The 15,750-nt window shown below is 35.6% G+C and overlaps 1 protein-coding gene across 3 annotated transcripts in view; it reads left to right on the top strand.

Annotated features, from left to right (window-relative positions):
• STAM (signal transducing adaptor molecule) overlaps positions 1-15,750 on the top strand; it is a 79,597-nt gene that overhangs the window by 36,545 nt on the left and 27,302 nt on the right. For all 3 annotated transcript variants that reach the window (XM_026015916.2, XM_072749424.1, XM_026015934.2), the window contains 3 exons: positions 6,595-6,670; positions 6,752-6,847; positions 8,490-8,636. In XM_026015916.2, the coding sequence (XP_025871701.1) occupies positions 6,595-6,670; positions 6,752-6,847; positions 8,490-8,636 (319 nt within the window). The remainder of the gene's footprint in view (positions 1-6,594; positions 6,671-6,751; positions 6,848-8,489; positions 8,637-15,750) is intronic.

Raw genomic sequence — 15,750 nt, 5'->3', positions numbered from 1 at the left:
CTACCCTATACTAAGACCTATAAAAGCTGTTTGTACACGTTTAGCCTTTCACCACTACACAATATAGATAAATGTAAATCCTTGAAAGGTTAAGTTGTAAAGCATTTTTTAGAGTATGTAAAGTGACAGTTTAGAGGTCAGATCATTCTAGTCTAAAATAATTTGAAAGCTAAAGTTGTAAAAGTAATTTGATAGAAGAACAAACTAGAATTAATGTTGTTGAAGTTCTCTATGTCCCTGGGACAATTCTCAAAGTATTGGAATAACATAACTGATCAGGAAGCGTTAAAATTCCCTTTCAGGATGAGGTCTGTCAAGCTTCAGATCTTTTCTACTTTTTCTACTGTATTGTAGCTCTGCTTATGTCTAGCATTGGTTCTCTACCTGGGTAATATGTTTATATTAGGGATGGTTTTCATTGTCAACATATGAGGGTTAGGTGGGGCAAAGGGATGTGATACTCCAGATAGTCTTATACTATAAAGAATTTTCTGCGCTGAGCACATAATAGTGCTTCTATTTAGAAATCTACTGCTAGTGTCTTTGTACTTTTTCATTCCTGCTTCATAGGTGATGAGAAGTTAACTATGCAAGCACTTTCATTAACTGTGTTACACATTATTACTATTTTTTCTTTTTTTTAATATTTGCAATATTTTAAGGAAAATAACCTATTCTTTTGTCAGGTTCCATGAGGGGGATAATGAAGAAGTAGTATCCTCATTTTGAAAAGTGTATTGGTCTAAGGTCATTGACTTAGAAATAGATGCAGGAGTTAGAATTTAAATTTACTGTTTTTTCAGGGATCCCTGGGTGGCGCAGTGGTTTGGCGCCTGCCTTTGGCCCAGGGCGCGATCCTGGAGACCCGGGATCGAATCCCACATCGGGCTCCCGGTGCATGGAGCCTGCTTCTCCCTCTGCCTATGTCTCTGCCTCTCTCTGTCTCTCTGTGTGACTATCATAAATAAATAAAAATTAAAAAAAAAAAATTAAATTTACTGTTTTTTCAATGGTAATAATTTCCTTAAGGATATAAAACCTTATCACAGTTTAAGTTACTATTTTTATGATACAAAATACTTCTCAAATGAAAAGTAGAAGAGTGGGACATAATTGAAATAAGGGTATTTTTAAAAAAATTTTATAAAGCACAAGATGTCACAAAACTTGACTGCTTTATCCAGCAAAATGTTTCTTACTTTTTCCATATATATTAATGGAAAGACCTTTAAGGTAATCCCACTAACTGGTGACTAGGAGACTAGTGTTGAGCTATTTATCTGTCATAACTGTACAGCAACATGCTTGTAAGTAGGTAGACATTTATAAGTAATGAACAGTTTTGGAAATTTACTTGAGGCTGTTTAAAGAGATTTGAAATTTCATTATCTTTGAAAAGAGAGTTGTAGAAATGTGAAATTAGCTTTACTTTTCCTTGATCTTCTGACAACTGATATGAGCTGCATCATATGCATGTTTATCTTACTGTGTTTAACTGTACTGTTTGTAGCCCCCTCAAGTTGAATTTTTCCAGAAAGCTTGTCCCTGCTCTCCATTTAGTGAGCTTATTATGTGCTATCTCCCCATTACAGTTTTCACTTTCTTATAGAGTGTGAATATCTCACTGTACTGAGTGTGATTCTTGCTCAGTGTATGCATATTTTAAACAACGTGGCCCTATATGAAAGCCACCTTTTTTAATGGAGGCTCAAAATAACAGTTTTGCTTTAATAATTGAGGAAAAGTTGCCTATATTGAGCATATTTGAGAGATGGCAGAGTATCTTTTCCAACAGGTAACTCCTTGATCAAGAGAAATTGGCTAATTACAATTTTCACCTGTGCCCTGACTTTGGAAACACACCCCAAGAAATAGTACTATTCCCCTATATTTTACAGTGGTGAGATTTGTGCTGTGCCCATTTCTTACTTGGTAGGTTAAGAGCAACAAAGTTATTTGGGGGTTGGAAAACTGGGAAAGGTGAAAATTTTCCCTTTCCCTGTTCTTATCCCTATCCCTGACCCCAATCTTTTTGTTTTCCTATCTCAAGATAAGGGAAAGAGGATATGTCTTACAAGAAGTTTTAAAATACCAAAATGGAATTTTGAGAAGGTTTTTGCAAGAGACTGCAGAGGTTGGGTAATGGGAATCATTGGTAGACTCTAATGCACATGCACATTTTATCTTTAGCATGTATTTTTACAAAATACTTCATTTATGTTTATTATCATCAATTACCTTACATCCTGTGCTCCTCCCAGCACTACTTAATCACTTTTCCCCTTATTTTGATCTTATTGTAATTATTTTTTTTATCTTCTTGTAATTCTAAGGCAAGATTTTATGAAAGAATGTACATTTTTCTCATAGAAAACTAATTCAATGGAAGACATACAGGAGTTGGTAATAAATAGAGCTTGAAAGGAAGATTATTTGATTATTCTAAATACTAAGTATTGTACAACAGTGAAAAGTAGTGTTTTTCCATACTTAGCTTGTTGACTTTTTATTTAGCGTTGACCTTGTTCAAGGCATTATTTTAGGCAGCATTCAGAATGAAAATGTTTACCTTTAGTCACTGGTGAGCAGCATCAGCTAAATAATTCCTGTTTTTGTTTCCTCAAATTTCACTTGAGAACATAATTATGTACCATGGGTAAGGAGTAGGGAGCCAAGGATGAGCAGTGTGGCCCTAGATCCCATCTTCAGGAACTCTTTTATTTTTTTTTTTAAGATTTTATTTATTTATTCATGAGAGACACACTGAGAGAGCAAGGCAGAGAGAAGCAGGCTCCATGCAGGGAGCCTGATGTGGGACTCGATCCTGGGTCTCCAGGATGACGCCCTGGGCTGCAGGTGGCACTAAACCGCTGTGCCACTGGGGCTGCCCATTCAGGAACTCTTAAGATGAGGAGATAAACAGTTAAGGCAATTTTATTAACATTTTATTAAAAAAAAAAAAAAGATGAAAAGCAACCCAAACCATTGTAAATAATACAATAGTGTTTAAAGCTAACAGCTGTCAGCACACTTTGTTATAGGTGATTCTAATTATCTATTGCTACATAACAAACCAATGTAAGACTTAGTGGCTTAAATGAGCATTTATTATCATCTTCATGGTTCTGTGGGTTAACAGCTGGGCACTTTTTGTTTGAGGTCTCTCATGAACTTGCAGTTACCTAACGGCTGGGACTGGAGTCCTCTGAAGCCCTGATTGGGTTGGATGTTCTTATATGGCTGGCAGTCAACTGGGATCTCAACTGGAGCTCTCAGTTGAAATAGTTGCCAAGGCTTATGTGTGGTATGAGTTTCTTACAGAGTAGTAGTACCTGGGATCCCAGAGGGAGCAGCCTAAGAGTAAGTGTTCTAAGAGTTGTAGGTTGTATTATACATAGCTTTTTTTTTTTTTTTTTAAGATTTTATTTATTTATGTATTTGAGGGAGAGAAAGAGCAAGCATGAGGGGCGAGGGTAGGGGGCAGAGGGAGAGTGAGAAGCAGACTCCCTGCTGAGCAGGGAGCCCAATGTGGGGCTCAGTCACAGGACCCGGGGATCACTACCCAAGCTGAAGGCAGAAGCTTAACCGACTGAGCCCCTACATAGCTTTTTATGAACTATACATTTCAGAATATCACTTTCACTACATTCTGTGGATCAAGCATATCACTGGGGTCAGCCCACATTTAAGAGGAAGATTATTAAACTGTACCTCTTTATGGGAAGTGGTAAGGTCACTTTGTAGAAAAGCATGTGGAAAGGGAGTTATTGTGGTTATCTTTGGAATACATAACTTGCCACAGAGGCCTGGTCTGTAAATATTGACTGACAGCTTTGACCTAGATAACAAAACAATGAATATATCATTAGAACAAAACAGTGGATCCTTAGTAAACAAAATAGTTCCACAGTTTTGATACTTGAGATACACAGTCATTAGGAACTTGAATGGCAAAATGTGGTGTGAGGGTCCTTTACTACTATCATCTAACATTTGTTTATGACTTTTACATAGAAAATTGTCATTATGTATTGAAAGAGTTCTACCCATTTGTAAATATTTGTAAATAAGAACAGAACAGCTAACATGTCATAAAGATTTAGGTAGTCATAAAGATTTAGTTTCATGGTGACCTTTCATGGTTTTGTTTTATATACATGACTTGGTAAAACTTAGCTTATGAAAATTCATAAAAGCAAAAGTGAAGATGACAGTATAATGTTAGTTAATGAAGGCATTATCAGCAGTTATTTGCTACCTGTCGAATATTTTTTTCACAGTGTAATTTGTAATTTACATGGAGATGGTGATTCAGTGTGACGGTTTTGGTGACCAAACTGGTTTAATCATAGGGTCAGTATCCTTTAGCACTGATAGAAATGTAAGGTACTATATGTAGAGGGCTCTTGCTTTCTGGGTACTTTTTTCCAATAAGATGAATGAGCAAGAATAAAAAGTTTTATTAATTCACTGTTAGATCAAAGGAGTGACAGTTGATAAAATTTGTTTAAAGAATATATGCTTTTCAGAATTGCCTTAAGAGCTTCAAGTTCTGCAGCTCTGTTTTCTGTGGGAAACTGGAAAAGTGTGAATTGCAAAAGAAAGCACAGTAGCATGGCTCTGTGGTATTTGTGTCTGAAGGTTAAGAAGGGTTCACGCCTTAATTTTTATTTACCTTTGAGCATGAAGTAGCTTAAGTTAAGTAGTTGTAACTTCACATGGTAACCTAATGACTGAGTGGTATGGTGGGAGACAAGTAGAGTAGAGAGGATTTGATAGAAAAGAGGCCCCTCTTAAAGCTCTACTTTCTTTGAAACCCATAGTAGTTTGTTGAGGTGGATTGAAATAATACCTATGGATAATGAAGCTGAATTTGATGCTTTATTTCACCAGAACTGACATATGCCAAGGCAGCTGTGTACATTCCTAAAAAGTCTGTCTTGTGGCTGGTCTATTTGAGAAAAAGTCATTAGAAGCCACAGTCACGTGAAAGTATAAGTATCCCCTGCGTCTGGAAGTTTTGTATTATGCCACTTCACTCTCATGGAAGGACCTACATAAGTACCTGTTCACTTTAACTAAAAGAGATTTGAAGGGTATTTTCACTGTATAAAAAAAGGCCAGAAGTGAAAATGGCATTCAGTTTTCCTTTGCGCTGTTTTAGAGATAGCGCACCCCTGTAGCAGCAAAAGTAGCGCCTCCCAGCTCTATTCTGGGGAGCTACATTCAGCATCTCAGCATCAAGCCACCATAGTTTTGAACTGTGTCTGTGAGCATCTGCTTTATTTTGACTTACTTTGTGCATCCATTAGTAAGACATGTCCTAAGGTATCAGAAAAGCCTAAGAGAAGTTATGTTTGGGGTCTGGGAATGCTAAAAACATTTTCTTTATAAATTAGTGGTAATTGCTTCTTCCCTTTAGGCTTACACAATTAGCAGTAATAGTAATAACAAGTAACTAAATCTGTGGAACACCTATGTGTTTAGTTTCTCAAAAAATATTTCTTTTAAGATTTTATTCATTCATTCATGAATGACACACAGAGAGAGGCAGAGACATAGGCAGAGGGAGAAGCAGTCTTCCCACAGGAGCCAGATGCAGGACTTGATTTCAGGACGTCGGGATCACAATCTGAGCAAAGGCAGACGCTCAACAACTGAAGTTACATTGAATTAACTCCTTATGGCTTGTTTTTAGCTTGTTTTAGGGTGGATTTAGAGTAGTCTTTTGGGATAGGTTAGTCCCAGTACTAAGGCCTAAACTCCGTGTATCCAGTGAATGCTCTAGATTATTTAGCAAGGACTCTCCATTTTGATATGAACTCTGACAACTGTGTGAGCTTTGGGAACTCCTTGAGTATATAGTTTGCAGTCACTTTTTGTCCAGCCTTATGAAGGTTTTAATCTATGCATGTGTGGCATAGGTAGACCTAAGTGGACTCCTATGTAGGTATCCAGAACTATTTCTTCATATTGCTCCTTTTACTCTGTCTTACCAATTTTAGCTTCCTCAGCCTCCCTGAATTCTGATTTCTGTCCTTTCAACTCAGTGAAATCATCATCATTCTCTTCTTGGGATCACCTCTACACGAATATCCAGAAACTGCCTTTAGGCAGAAAGCCTGTACTGATAGCTGGAAAGTGCTTCTGAATGAAAAGTTGGGGCTTAGTAATTAATAATTTCTTCTTAGAGATCATTCAGCACTGCCTGTGACCTAATGTCACAGTGACCTGAGTGTATATTTTAAATATATTTTTCCAGTTTTCTCATTTTTAGCAGGAGTATAGGTCTAATTCAGTTTATTCCATCATAACTAGAAGTGGACGTTTGGGTCTATCATTTCATTTTCAGAACTTTTTCACTTATAAGTAGTGTGAAATGACTAATCTATGATTGCTAAGGAAGAGAGCCTGTTAATTTTGTTTGAAAAATTTAAAGGAACTTCTTAGTATACAGTTCAGTTGTGTCATTAATAGAAATTAGACCTCTCTACTATAGTCTACTTTTTGTATAGGAGTCTGTTGCCTATTACAGTTAAGAGGGGAAAAGCCTGGGTATACTACTAATTGATTGATATATTTCTTATTTTTCAGACCTAAAGATTGTCTTCGATCTATTATGAGGAGAGTGAACCATAAAGATCCTCATGTTGCTATGCAAGCTCTGACTGTAAGTGATTTCATTTTAAGTTTTACCACAAAGTAAACTGCTAAAATTGAGCCATTTTAACTTGTGATTTTCTACTTTTAGCTTCTAGGAGCATGTGTATCAAACTGTGGCAAAATTTTTCATTTAGAAGTATGTTCAAGAGATTTTGCTAGTGAAGTAAGCAACGTATTAAACAAGGTAAGGAACATTATTTTTAGATATGAATGAACACAATTGTCTTCCTGTATTTCATTGTTCATTTTTTCACATTTTAAATCACAAATGACTGGTCTGTACTTTATTTTTTTTTAAAATCCTACCTAGGCTGTGTCTATCCAATATGTAAGTAAGGTAAATGCTATTTTGCTGAAGAGACTACAAGTTTATATAGTTAGAGAATTATTTTTGCTGTTTTAACCAGATTAGAGTATATTTAATCTGTTTTATCATTCCTTTCATCTAATAAAAAAATACATGTATTTCTCTGATTAAATAATACCAGTCTATTTTAGTCACAGTTTTTGTAACCTTTTGTGTAGCCACGGAGGTATTTTCCCAATGTGAGCTGTTCAGAAATACTGCCAAAGTATGACACTATTTTCATTGTGATACAAGAAAGGCCACTATCTCACCATGACAGGATTTTAATGTTATGCTTTTCATTTAACTGGATATGCAATAAAGAATTCCATTTATGAAAAGAAAAGAATTCCATTTATGCAATTCAAGGAATTAAAAGAATTTGTTTATAAGTAACATGTGAGTTTTTCCAGTAAAAATTTATGCATTGTGAAGGGTAATTATTTCTGACTCTTTTGGGAGGAGGAGAGAGGATGGGATATTATATAATCAGGAAAAATTTTAAGATGTTAAGAGGGAAAATACCTTGTGTTTTTGGGGAAAAAATGATTCTTTCTAGGTTTTAGTAGAAAACAGTCCAGAAATGAGATAAAAGTTTATTTACATAATTTCTTACAGAATTTCTGTACTTTGTTTTCGAGTATGATTATGTGTTCTTTTCCTTTTTTGCTTTATTCAATTATATTTAGGTATTTTCCGCTAATTAATAACTATTCTTTTAATGTCCTGAATGTCCATCAAAATGTATGACTGTTTATGAAGAGATTTTAGTATATAGTGTTTTCTGTAATTTAATTGAAGATGAGATATTCGAACTTGTAGTTAGCATGAACAACTATTTTGAAAAGCAAACAGCTACATATAAGAGAAAGGATTTCTTTATTTTCCAAATGTTTTATAGTGAACATATTGATTTTATACTTGAGGGAGAGATGTTATTTTGAAGAAATGAAGTTTCTAGAAATATTGACATATAGTGGACCACAAACTAGGTCTCGGATAATTAGATAACTTGGAAAAAATACACAGGCATAGTTTTAAAAGTCAGGGGTTAGGAATAAAGGAACTGTCATTTTTTTTTTCTTTTTCCAACTGTTTTTTTTTTTTTTGTCTGCAAAATAACCAAAACAAAGCAGACTACTTTTCTTTGTCTTCTTGATGTACAAAGCTCACTTAGTTGCAAAATACTCTAAAAAGTTCCATCACTCTGACGTCCAAAATAAGTTAATACATACTTAATGTTTTACTTTGACATAAGGTATGTATGTTGGTATCATCTATTGTTTCATAGTGTGAAAAAACTTATTTATGGTAATCAACTCTGTTTTCTTATTGTATCATCTATAGCTAGGGGTAATTTGTGATTTAAAAAATATCTACACAACATTTTCAGCACTTTATAATTTTTATATTTAATGTATCTGTGTTAAAACATTAGCCAGGAAATTAGTAGTTTTTATTAAATTTTTTCTTTTTTCAGGGTCATCCTAAAGTCTGTGAAAAATTAAAGGCTCTTATGGTTGAATGGACAGATGAATTTAAGAATGATCCACAGCTTAGTCTAATATCGGCAATGATTAAGAACCTTAAGGAACAAGGAGTTACATTTCCAGCTATTGGTTCTCAGGTATTTTGTAAAGTTGCATGTGTCTTTAATGTAGCCACATTTATATGAATTTTTCTTTTCCCCCTCAAACCCAGGTAGTTTTTACTACTGCAAAGGATTTTTTTTAATAATCTTTAATAATTTTTGTTAATAATCAGTGGTGCCGGAAAAATACAGGGGGAATATTAATGTGTTCTAACTTCCACCTTCCCACTCTTTCTCCTTCCTTGTAAATAAATTAGATTAGCATTTTACAATTTAAGATTTTTTTTGGAAGATTTTATGTATTTATTGACACAGAGATAGGGGCAGAGACACAGACAGAGGGAGAAACAGGCTCCATGAAGAGAGCCTGATGTGGGACTCGATCCTAGGTCTCCAGGATCACACCCCAGGCTGCAGGCAGCGCCAAACCGCTGCGCCACTAGGGCTGCCCCAATTTAAGATTTTTTAAAGAGTTTTTAATAACATAGACAAAATTGCTTTATGATATTAGGTGGTACTGACAATCTTCTTAAATAGGCTTCGTGCTTTAATTTTGTCTACAAAGAATGACAGCTTAAAAATCAGGATATCCTTAAAATTTAAGGATGAGTTTAGAGGTTCTTTTGATTATGCAATTTAAGAATACTTGTATTAGAAATGAGAAGGAGATAAGAGAGTCAAGAGGAGAGAAGCACAAAAAGCCTCTTTTCCCTTAATAAGAGTTGACTGGTTTGTAAAGATGATTGAGTGAAAGGCTTAAATTTCCTTTCTGCCCCTTCCTCCTCCAATTTATGTGTAATGGGATCAATTTCTAATTTACGTATTAAAGGAAAAATTGAAGGGTGTCTCATTTTTTCTATTCTGGGTAACCATCCTTTGGGATCTCCTGCTAATCTAGGGACTTAAAATGTGTGGTAATTTACTATACTGCCTTTCCCTACTCCATTATTAGGACAGAATATCACAAGTGGTGTGAAAGCACGCACAGAAAACTCTCTTTAGATTTCTTCCCCAAAGCACTCTTTTAGTTTATCTGAATATTCTTGAAGTGTGAAGATCCAAAAGTATGTTTGGGAGATGAAGGAAGGAAAGGATATTTTTCTTCTTACTTGAAAAAATTTGGCTTATGAATGGTTTTACAATAATGAAATATATCTTTAAGAAGTATTTATTCATAATTTGTAGCTGGCTTTTTACTATCAGAATAATTTCTAAAATCTGTATAATTAAGGAATAATTTTATGTAGAAAAATCTTCTAATGAATTCCTTGACAAAAGAGGCATTGTTTATTTATCAAAGGGTAGACTCGCAGAAAATCAGGAAGTATATTAATCATAAAGATGATTAATGAGATTGCAGTTCCTGTGCCCTGAAAAGCTTTTCTAGAGTTTATTACTTCATCATCATCACATGAAAGTTTGTTAAAAATGCAGCATCTTGGGTGCCACTCTAGACCTATGGATTCATTATCTCTATTTTAATAAGCTCCCTGGATAATTCTGTGTGCACATTTAAGTTTGAGACATGCTGCTTTTGAGTACAACTTTCACTGTAGGTGAAAACTGCTTTTCAGGCCACAAAGGGATTTGTTCTAGTTAGAGAAGGAAGGAGAACTAATGACCCATGTGATATGTAGCTTTGTTTGGTTAACCTAGAATCTCAGATAGTTGTGTGAACAGCTTTAGGGATTCTCTAATCTACTGCCCTCATTTTACAGATGAGGAAACAGACCCAGAATGGTTAAGTGACTTCCCCAGGGCCACAGCTCGTAATTGACAGAGCTGGAACTAGAACACAGGCCTCCTGACTCTCAGTCCAGTGTTCTTTCCACTACACGATCCTGCCTTCCGTTTGATATAGAGGTTAGTGGATATGTGTCTGTCCGGACTAGGCTTCAAAGGACAAGAAGTGGAGTGAACACTGGCAAGAGCATTTATTTATTGACTGGTACAGAAGTTAGGTTACTCTTCTGTTCAAGAGGTTCAGGACACACATCAGCGATAGTAAAGAGTTACTTTTTTTCATCTGGAATGTTCTAAAGTATATGAAAGCTAATTTTGTTGTAGTTATTATCTTCAGCCACAAGAAATACATAAAATGCATATAAAGTAAAATATGATGAGGTAGAACGGTGATTTAAAAAAATAATATCTGATAGTTTATCATTGAAAACCACGTTTGTGAAGAACTTCATATTTAATGAAAAATGTATCTTGTAGGATCATCTCCACAAGTACCTCTAGATTTTAAACTCAGTTGCATAATCATTATTCATCTTGATCAGGCTAGATCTTTGTCAGCATACTTAACAGAAGCCTCCAAAAATAAAGGGAATTTTTTTTTTAATTAATTTTTATTGGTGTTCAATTTACCAACATACAGAAAAACACCCAGTGCTCATCCCGTCAAGTGTCCACCTCAGTGCCCGTCACCCATTCCCCTCCAACACCCGCCCTCCTCCCCTTCCACCACCCCTAGTTCGTTTCCCCGAGTTAGGAGTCTTTATATTCTGTCTCCCTTCCTGATATTTCCCAACATTTCTTTTCCCTTCCTTTATATTCCCTTTCACTATTATTCATATTCCCCAAATGAATGAGAACATACACTGTTTGTCCTTCTCCGATTGACTTATTTCACTCAGCATAATACCCTCCAGTTCCATCCACGTTGAAGCAAATGGTGGGTATTTGTCGTTTCTAATTGCTGAGTAATATTCCATTGTATACATAAACCACATCTTCTTTATCCATTCATCTTTCGATGGACACCGAGGCTCCTTCCACAGTTTGGCTATTGTGGCCATTGCTGATAGAAACATCAGGGTGCAGGTGTCCCGACGTTTCATTGCATCTGAATCTTTGGGGTAAATCCCCAACAGTGCAATTGCTGGGTCATAGGGCAGGTCTATTTTTAACTCTTTGAGGAACCTCCACACAGTTTTCCAGAGTGGCTGCACCAGTTCACATTCCCACCAACAGTGTAAGAGGGTTCTAAAGGGAATTTTTGAAGTACATTTTTTCATCTAAGTACAGAAGAAAATAATATAAAAATATTAAGAAAAGTCATACTTAGTAACTCATTCTGCTGCAGTTCTTGTAGCCCTAACTTGTGACATAGAGATAAAAGAAATGCTAGCACCGTGACTGTATTTGACTGACTACTAGTGTATGTATTGTTGCTGCACTTAGAACCCAGTAATAGGAAGGAATTTTAAAGAGTACAGTTCAGGAATATAGGATAATATACTTATTTCTGCACTTTCTTCTCTTTTTTATTGAATTTTGACATAAAATATTTTATTAGTTTTAGGTGTACAACATAATGATTCAGTGTTTATGTACATTATGAAATGGTCACTTTAATAAGTCTAGTTATCTGCTATGATAGAGAGTTGTTAGAGTATTATTGATTCTCTGTGCTGTACATTATATCCCTCCGTCTTAATTATTTTATAATTGGAAGATTGTATCTTTTTTTTTCCTTTTTTTTTGTTTTTTTTTAAATAATAAATTTATTTTTTATTGGTGTTCAATTTACCAACATACAGAATAACACCCAGTGCTCATCCCGTCAAGTGCCCCCCTCAGTGCCCATCACCCATTCACCCCCACCCCCCACCCTCCTCCCCTTCCACCACCCCTAGTTCGTTTCCCAGAGTTAGGAGTCTTTATGTTCTGTCTCCCTTTCTGATATTTCCCACACATTTCTTCTCCCTTTCCTTATATTCCCTTTCACTATTATTTATATTCCCCAAATGAATGAGAACATATAATGTTTGTCCTTCTCCAATTGACTTACTTCACTCAGCGTAATACCCTCCAGCTCCATCCACGTTGAAGCAAATGGTGGGTATTTGTCGTTTCTAATGGCTGAGTAATATTCCATTGTATACATAAACCACATTGGAAGATTGTATTTTTTAATCCCCTTCACCTGTTTTGTCCATCACCTTCACCTGCCTACTGTTTGGTAGCCTTCAGTTTCTTTTCTGTATCTGAGTCTGTTTCTGTTTTGCTTTTTATATTCCATATAATACATGAAATCATACCATATGTTTTTCTCTGCTTGACTTATTTCACTTAGCATTATACCCTCTGGGTCTATACATGTTGTTGCAAATGGCAAGATTTTATTTTTTTATTATGGCTCATTAATTGTGTGTGTGTGTGTGTGTGTGCGCGCGCGCTTCTGCGCACATGTACATGTATACCACGTCTTCTTTATCCATTCCTCTATGGGAGGACACTTAGGTTGCTTCCAGTCTTGGTTTTTGTACTGCAGTGAGCACAGGCGTGCATATGTCTTTTTTTTTAGAATTGGTGTGTTTTTTTTGTCTTTGGATTAGGAACCTAGAAGTTTTTCAGATAAAAACGAGAATTGCTAAATTTTATGATTGTTGTATTTTTAATTTGTTGAGGAAGAACCTACATACTCTTTTCCATAGTGGCTTTACCAGTTTACACTCCCACCAACAATGCAGGGGTTCCTTTTTCTCCACATCCTTGCCAACACTTATCAACACTTATAATTTATTTTTTATACTAGCTGTTCTGTCAGATGTGAAGTGATTGTCTCATTGTGGTCCTGATTTGTATTTCCCTAATTGTTAGTGAATATCTCTCCATGTATGTCATCAGTATGTCTCTCTTGAGAAATGTCTATTTAGGTCCTCTCTCTATTTTAGATTGTATTTTTTTTTTAAATAAGGAGTTATATGAGTTCTTTAGTAATTTTTGGATGTTAACCTCTTATCTGATATATCATTTATGAATATTCTCTTCTATTCAGTAGGTTGCCATTTTGTTTTATTCATATTTCTCTTTGCTGTGCAAAAGCTTCTTAGTTTGTTGTAGTTTCATTTGTTTATTTTTCATTTTGTTGTCCTTGCCTGAGAAGATAGATCCAAAAAAATATAAGACCGATGTCAGGGATCCCTGGGTGGTGCAGCGGTTTGGCGCCTGCCTTTGGCCCAGGGCGTGATCCTGGAGACTCGGGATCGAATCCCATGTCGGGCTCCCGGTGCATGGAGCCTGCTTCTCCCTCTGCCTCTCTCTCTCTCTCTCTCTCTCTCTCTCTCTCTGTGTGACTATCATAAATAAATAAACAAACAAACAAACAAACATACCGATGTCAGAGAGCTTAACTACCTGTTTTCTTCTAGGAGTAGTATGGTATCAGTCTTACATTTAAGACTTGAATCCATTTTGAGTTTATTTTTGTATGTGGTACAATAAAGTGGCCCAGTTTCATTCTTTTGCATGTAGCTGTCCAGTTTTGTCAACATTATTTGTTGAAGAAACTCATTTTCGAATTGTATATCTCTACCTTCTTTGTCATAGATTAATTGACCACAAGTATTATTTTATTTCTGGATTGTCTTTTATGTTCCATTGATCTGTGTTTCTGTATTTGTGCTGGTACCATACTGTTTTGGTTATATTATAACTTCATAGTATATTTTGAAATCTAGGAGTGTGATATTCCCAGCTTTGTTTTTCTTGCTCAAGATTTTTTTGACTCTCTGGCATCTTTTGTAGTTCCATACAAATTTTAGAATTCTTTGTTTTAGTTCTGTGAAAAATATAATTAATATTTTGATGTGGATTACATTGAATCTGTAGATGTTTTGGGTAGTATGGACATCTTAGTAATATTCTTCCAATTCATAAGTTTGACATATTTCATTTATTTAGGTCATCTTCATTTGTTTTCATTATTGTCTTATAGTTTTCAGGGTACAGGTCTTTCACTTTCCTGGCTAAATTTATTACTAGGCATGTTATTCATTTTGATGGGGATTGTAAATGGGATTGTTTTCTTAATTTCTCTTTCTGATTGTCATTAGTGTATAGAAGTGCAACAGATTTCTGTATATTAATTTTGTGTTCAGTTTTACTGGATTAATGTATTAGTTCTGATAGTTTTTCAGAGGAGTCTTTAGGATTTTCTATATATAGTACCATGTCATCTGCACATAGTGATAGTTTACTTCCATTACGATTTGGTTGTCCTTTTCTTATCTTTCTTTTTTGGCTTGGTACAGTGTGCTTTACTGATGGTACAAGGTAGGGCTCTCTAAGCCTCTTTTCTTCTTCATGGTGTCTAGGATGAAAACTTTGTTGTGGTTGGGAGATTCTCCACATGTTGGGGGATGAGCTGGAGCAAGGACTCCATAGCAGTTGAGGGCTTCTCTCTCCTCTTGTGCTCTAGCGGGAGCTGATATTCCTTGAAGGTCATGTGGACCATAAGGTGGACCGCCCAGTTGCTTTGGCCAAATTTGTTTTCGTAACAGGAAATGAGCTTGACAAAGTGGTCTTTGGTGGCAATGCTGGCCCCAACGTTGAATTGGAAGAATAGGTGTCACTGTTAAAATGGCAGGAAACAACCTGGTCCTCAGTGCAGCCCAGCATGCCCTTGAGGGGCTCTTCTCCGCATGAAGTAGTCCCTCTAACATTTCTGTTATTTATTTTTTTTAAGGTTTTTACTTTTTTTTTTAAGATTTATTTATTTATGTATTTATTTATTTATGATAGACATAGAGAGGCAGAGACACAGGCAGAGGGAGAAGCAGGCTCCATGCCGGGAGCCTGATGTGGGACTCGATCCCGGGACTCCAGGATCACGCCCTGAGCCAAAGGCAGGCGCTAAACCACTGAGCCACCCAGGGATCCCCACCTCTAACATTTCTTGTGAAACCCTTTTAGTAGTGATGAACTCCTGTAGCTTTTGCTTATTTGGGAATTCTTTATCATTTCTTCAGTTCTGAATGACAGTGATAAGTGCTTTGTGTATTCATTTGACAATATAAAATATACTAATGTAGATATACATTATAATGTATTACAATATTATGTAGATATACTGTATTTACTATAATTTTGACTATTTTACCTTTTATTTACTCAATAATTATTTCTTGATTGCTCACAATCCATATTTAGACACATATATTCTCAGGGAACATAGAGCACGGTTAGGGAGATAGATATAAGATAATTTTAATAGAAGTTGAGATGTATTGACTCTTACTTTGTGCCAGGCATTGTTCTGTGTGCTGTGCATGTGTTAATTTGAGTACTTTAGAATTCCAATTTTGTTGTCGTTCTTGGTTGATTTGGGTATTCTGATAAACATTTGTAACTGTTCACA

The sequence above is a fragment of the Vulpes vulpes genome, chromosome 2, assembly GCF_048418805.1.
Source record: "Vulpes vulpes isolate BD-2025 chromosome 2, VulVul3, whole genome shotgun sequence".
Lineage (NCBI taxonomy): Eukaryota > Metazoa > Chordata > Mammalia > Carnivora > Canidae > Vulpes > Vulpes vulpes.
This window is presented reverse-complemented; position numbering and strand designations above follow the sequence as displayed.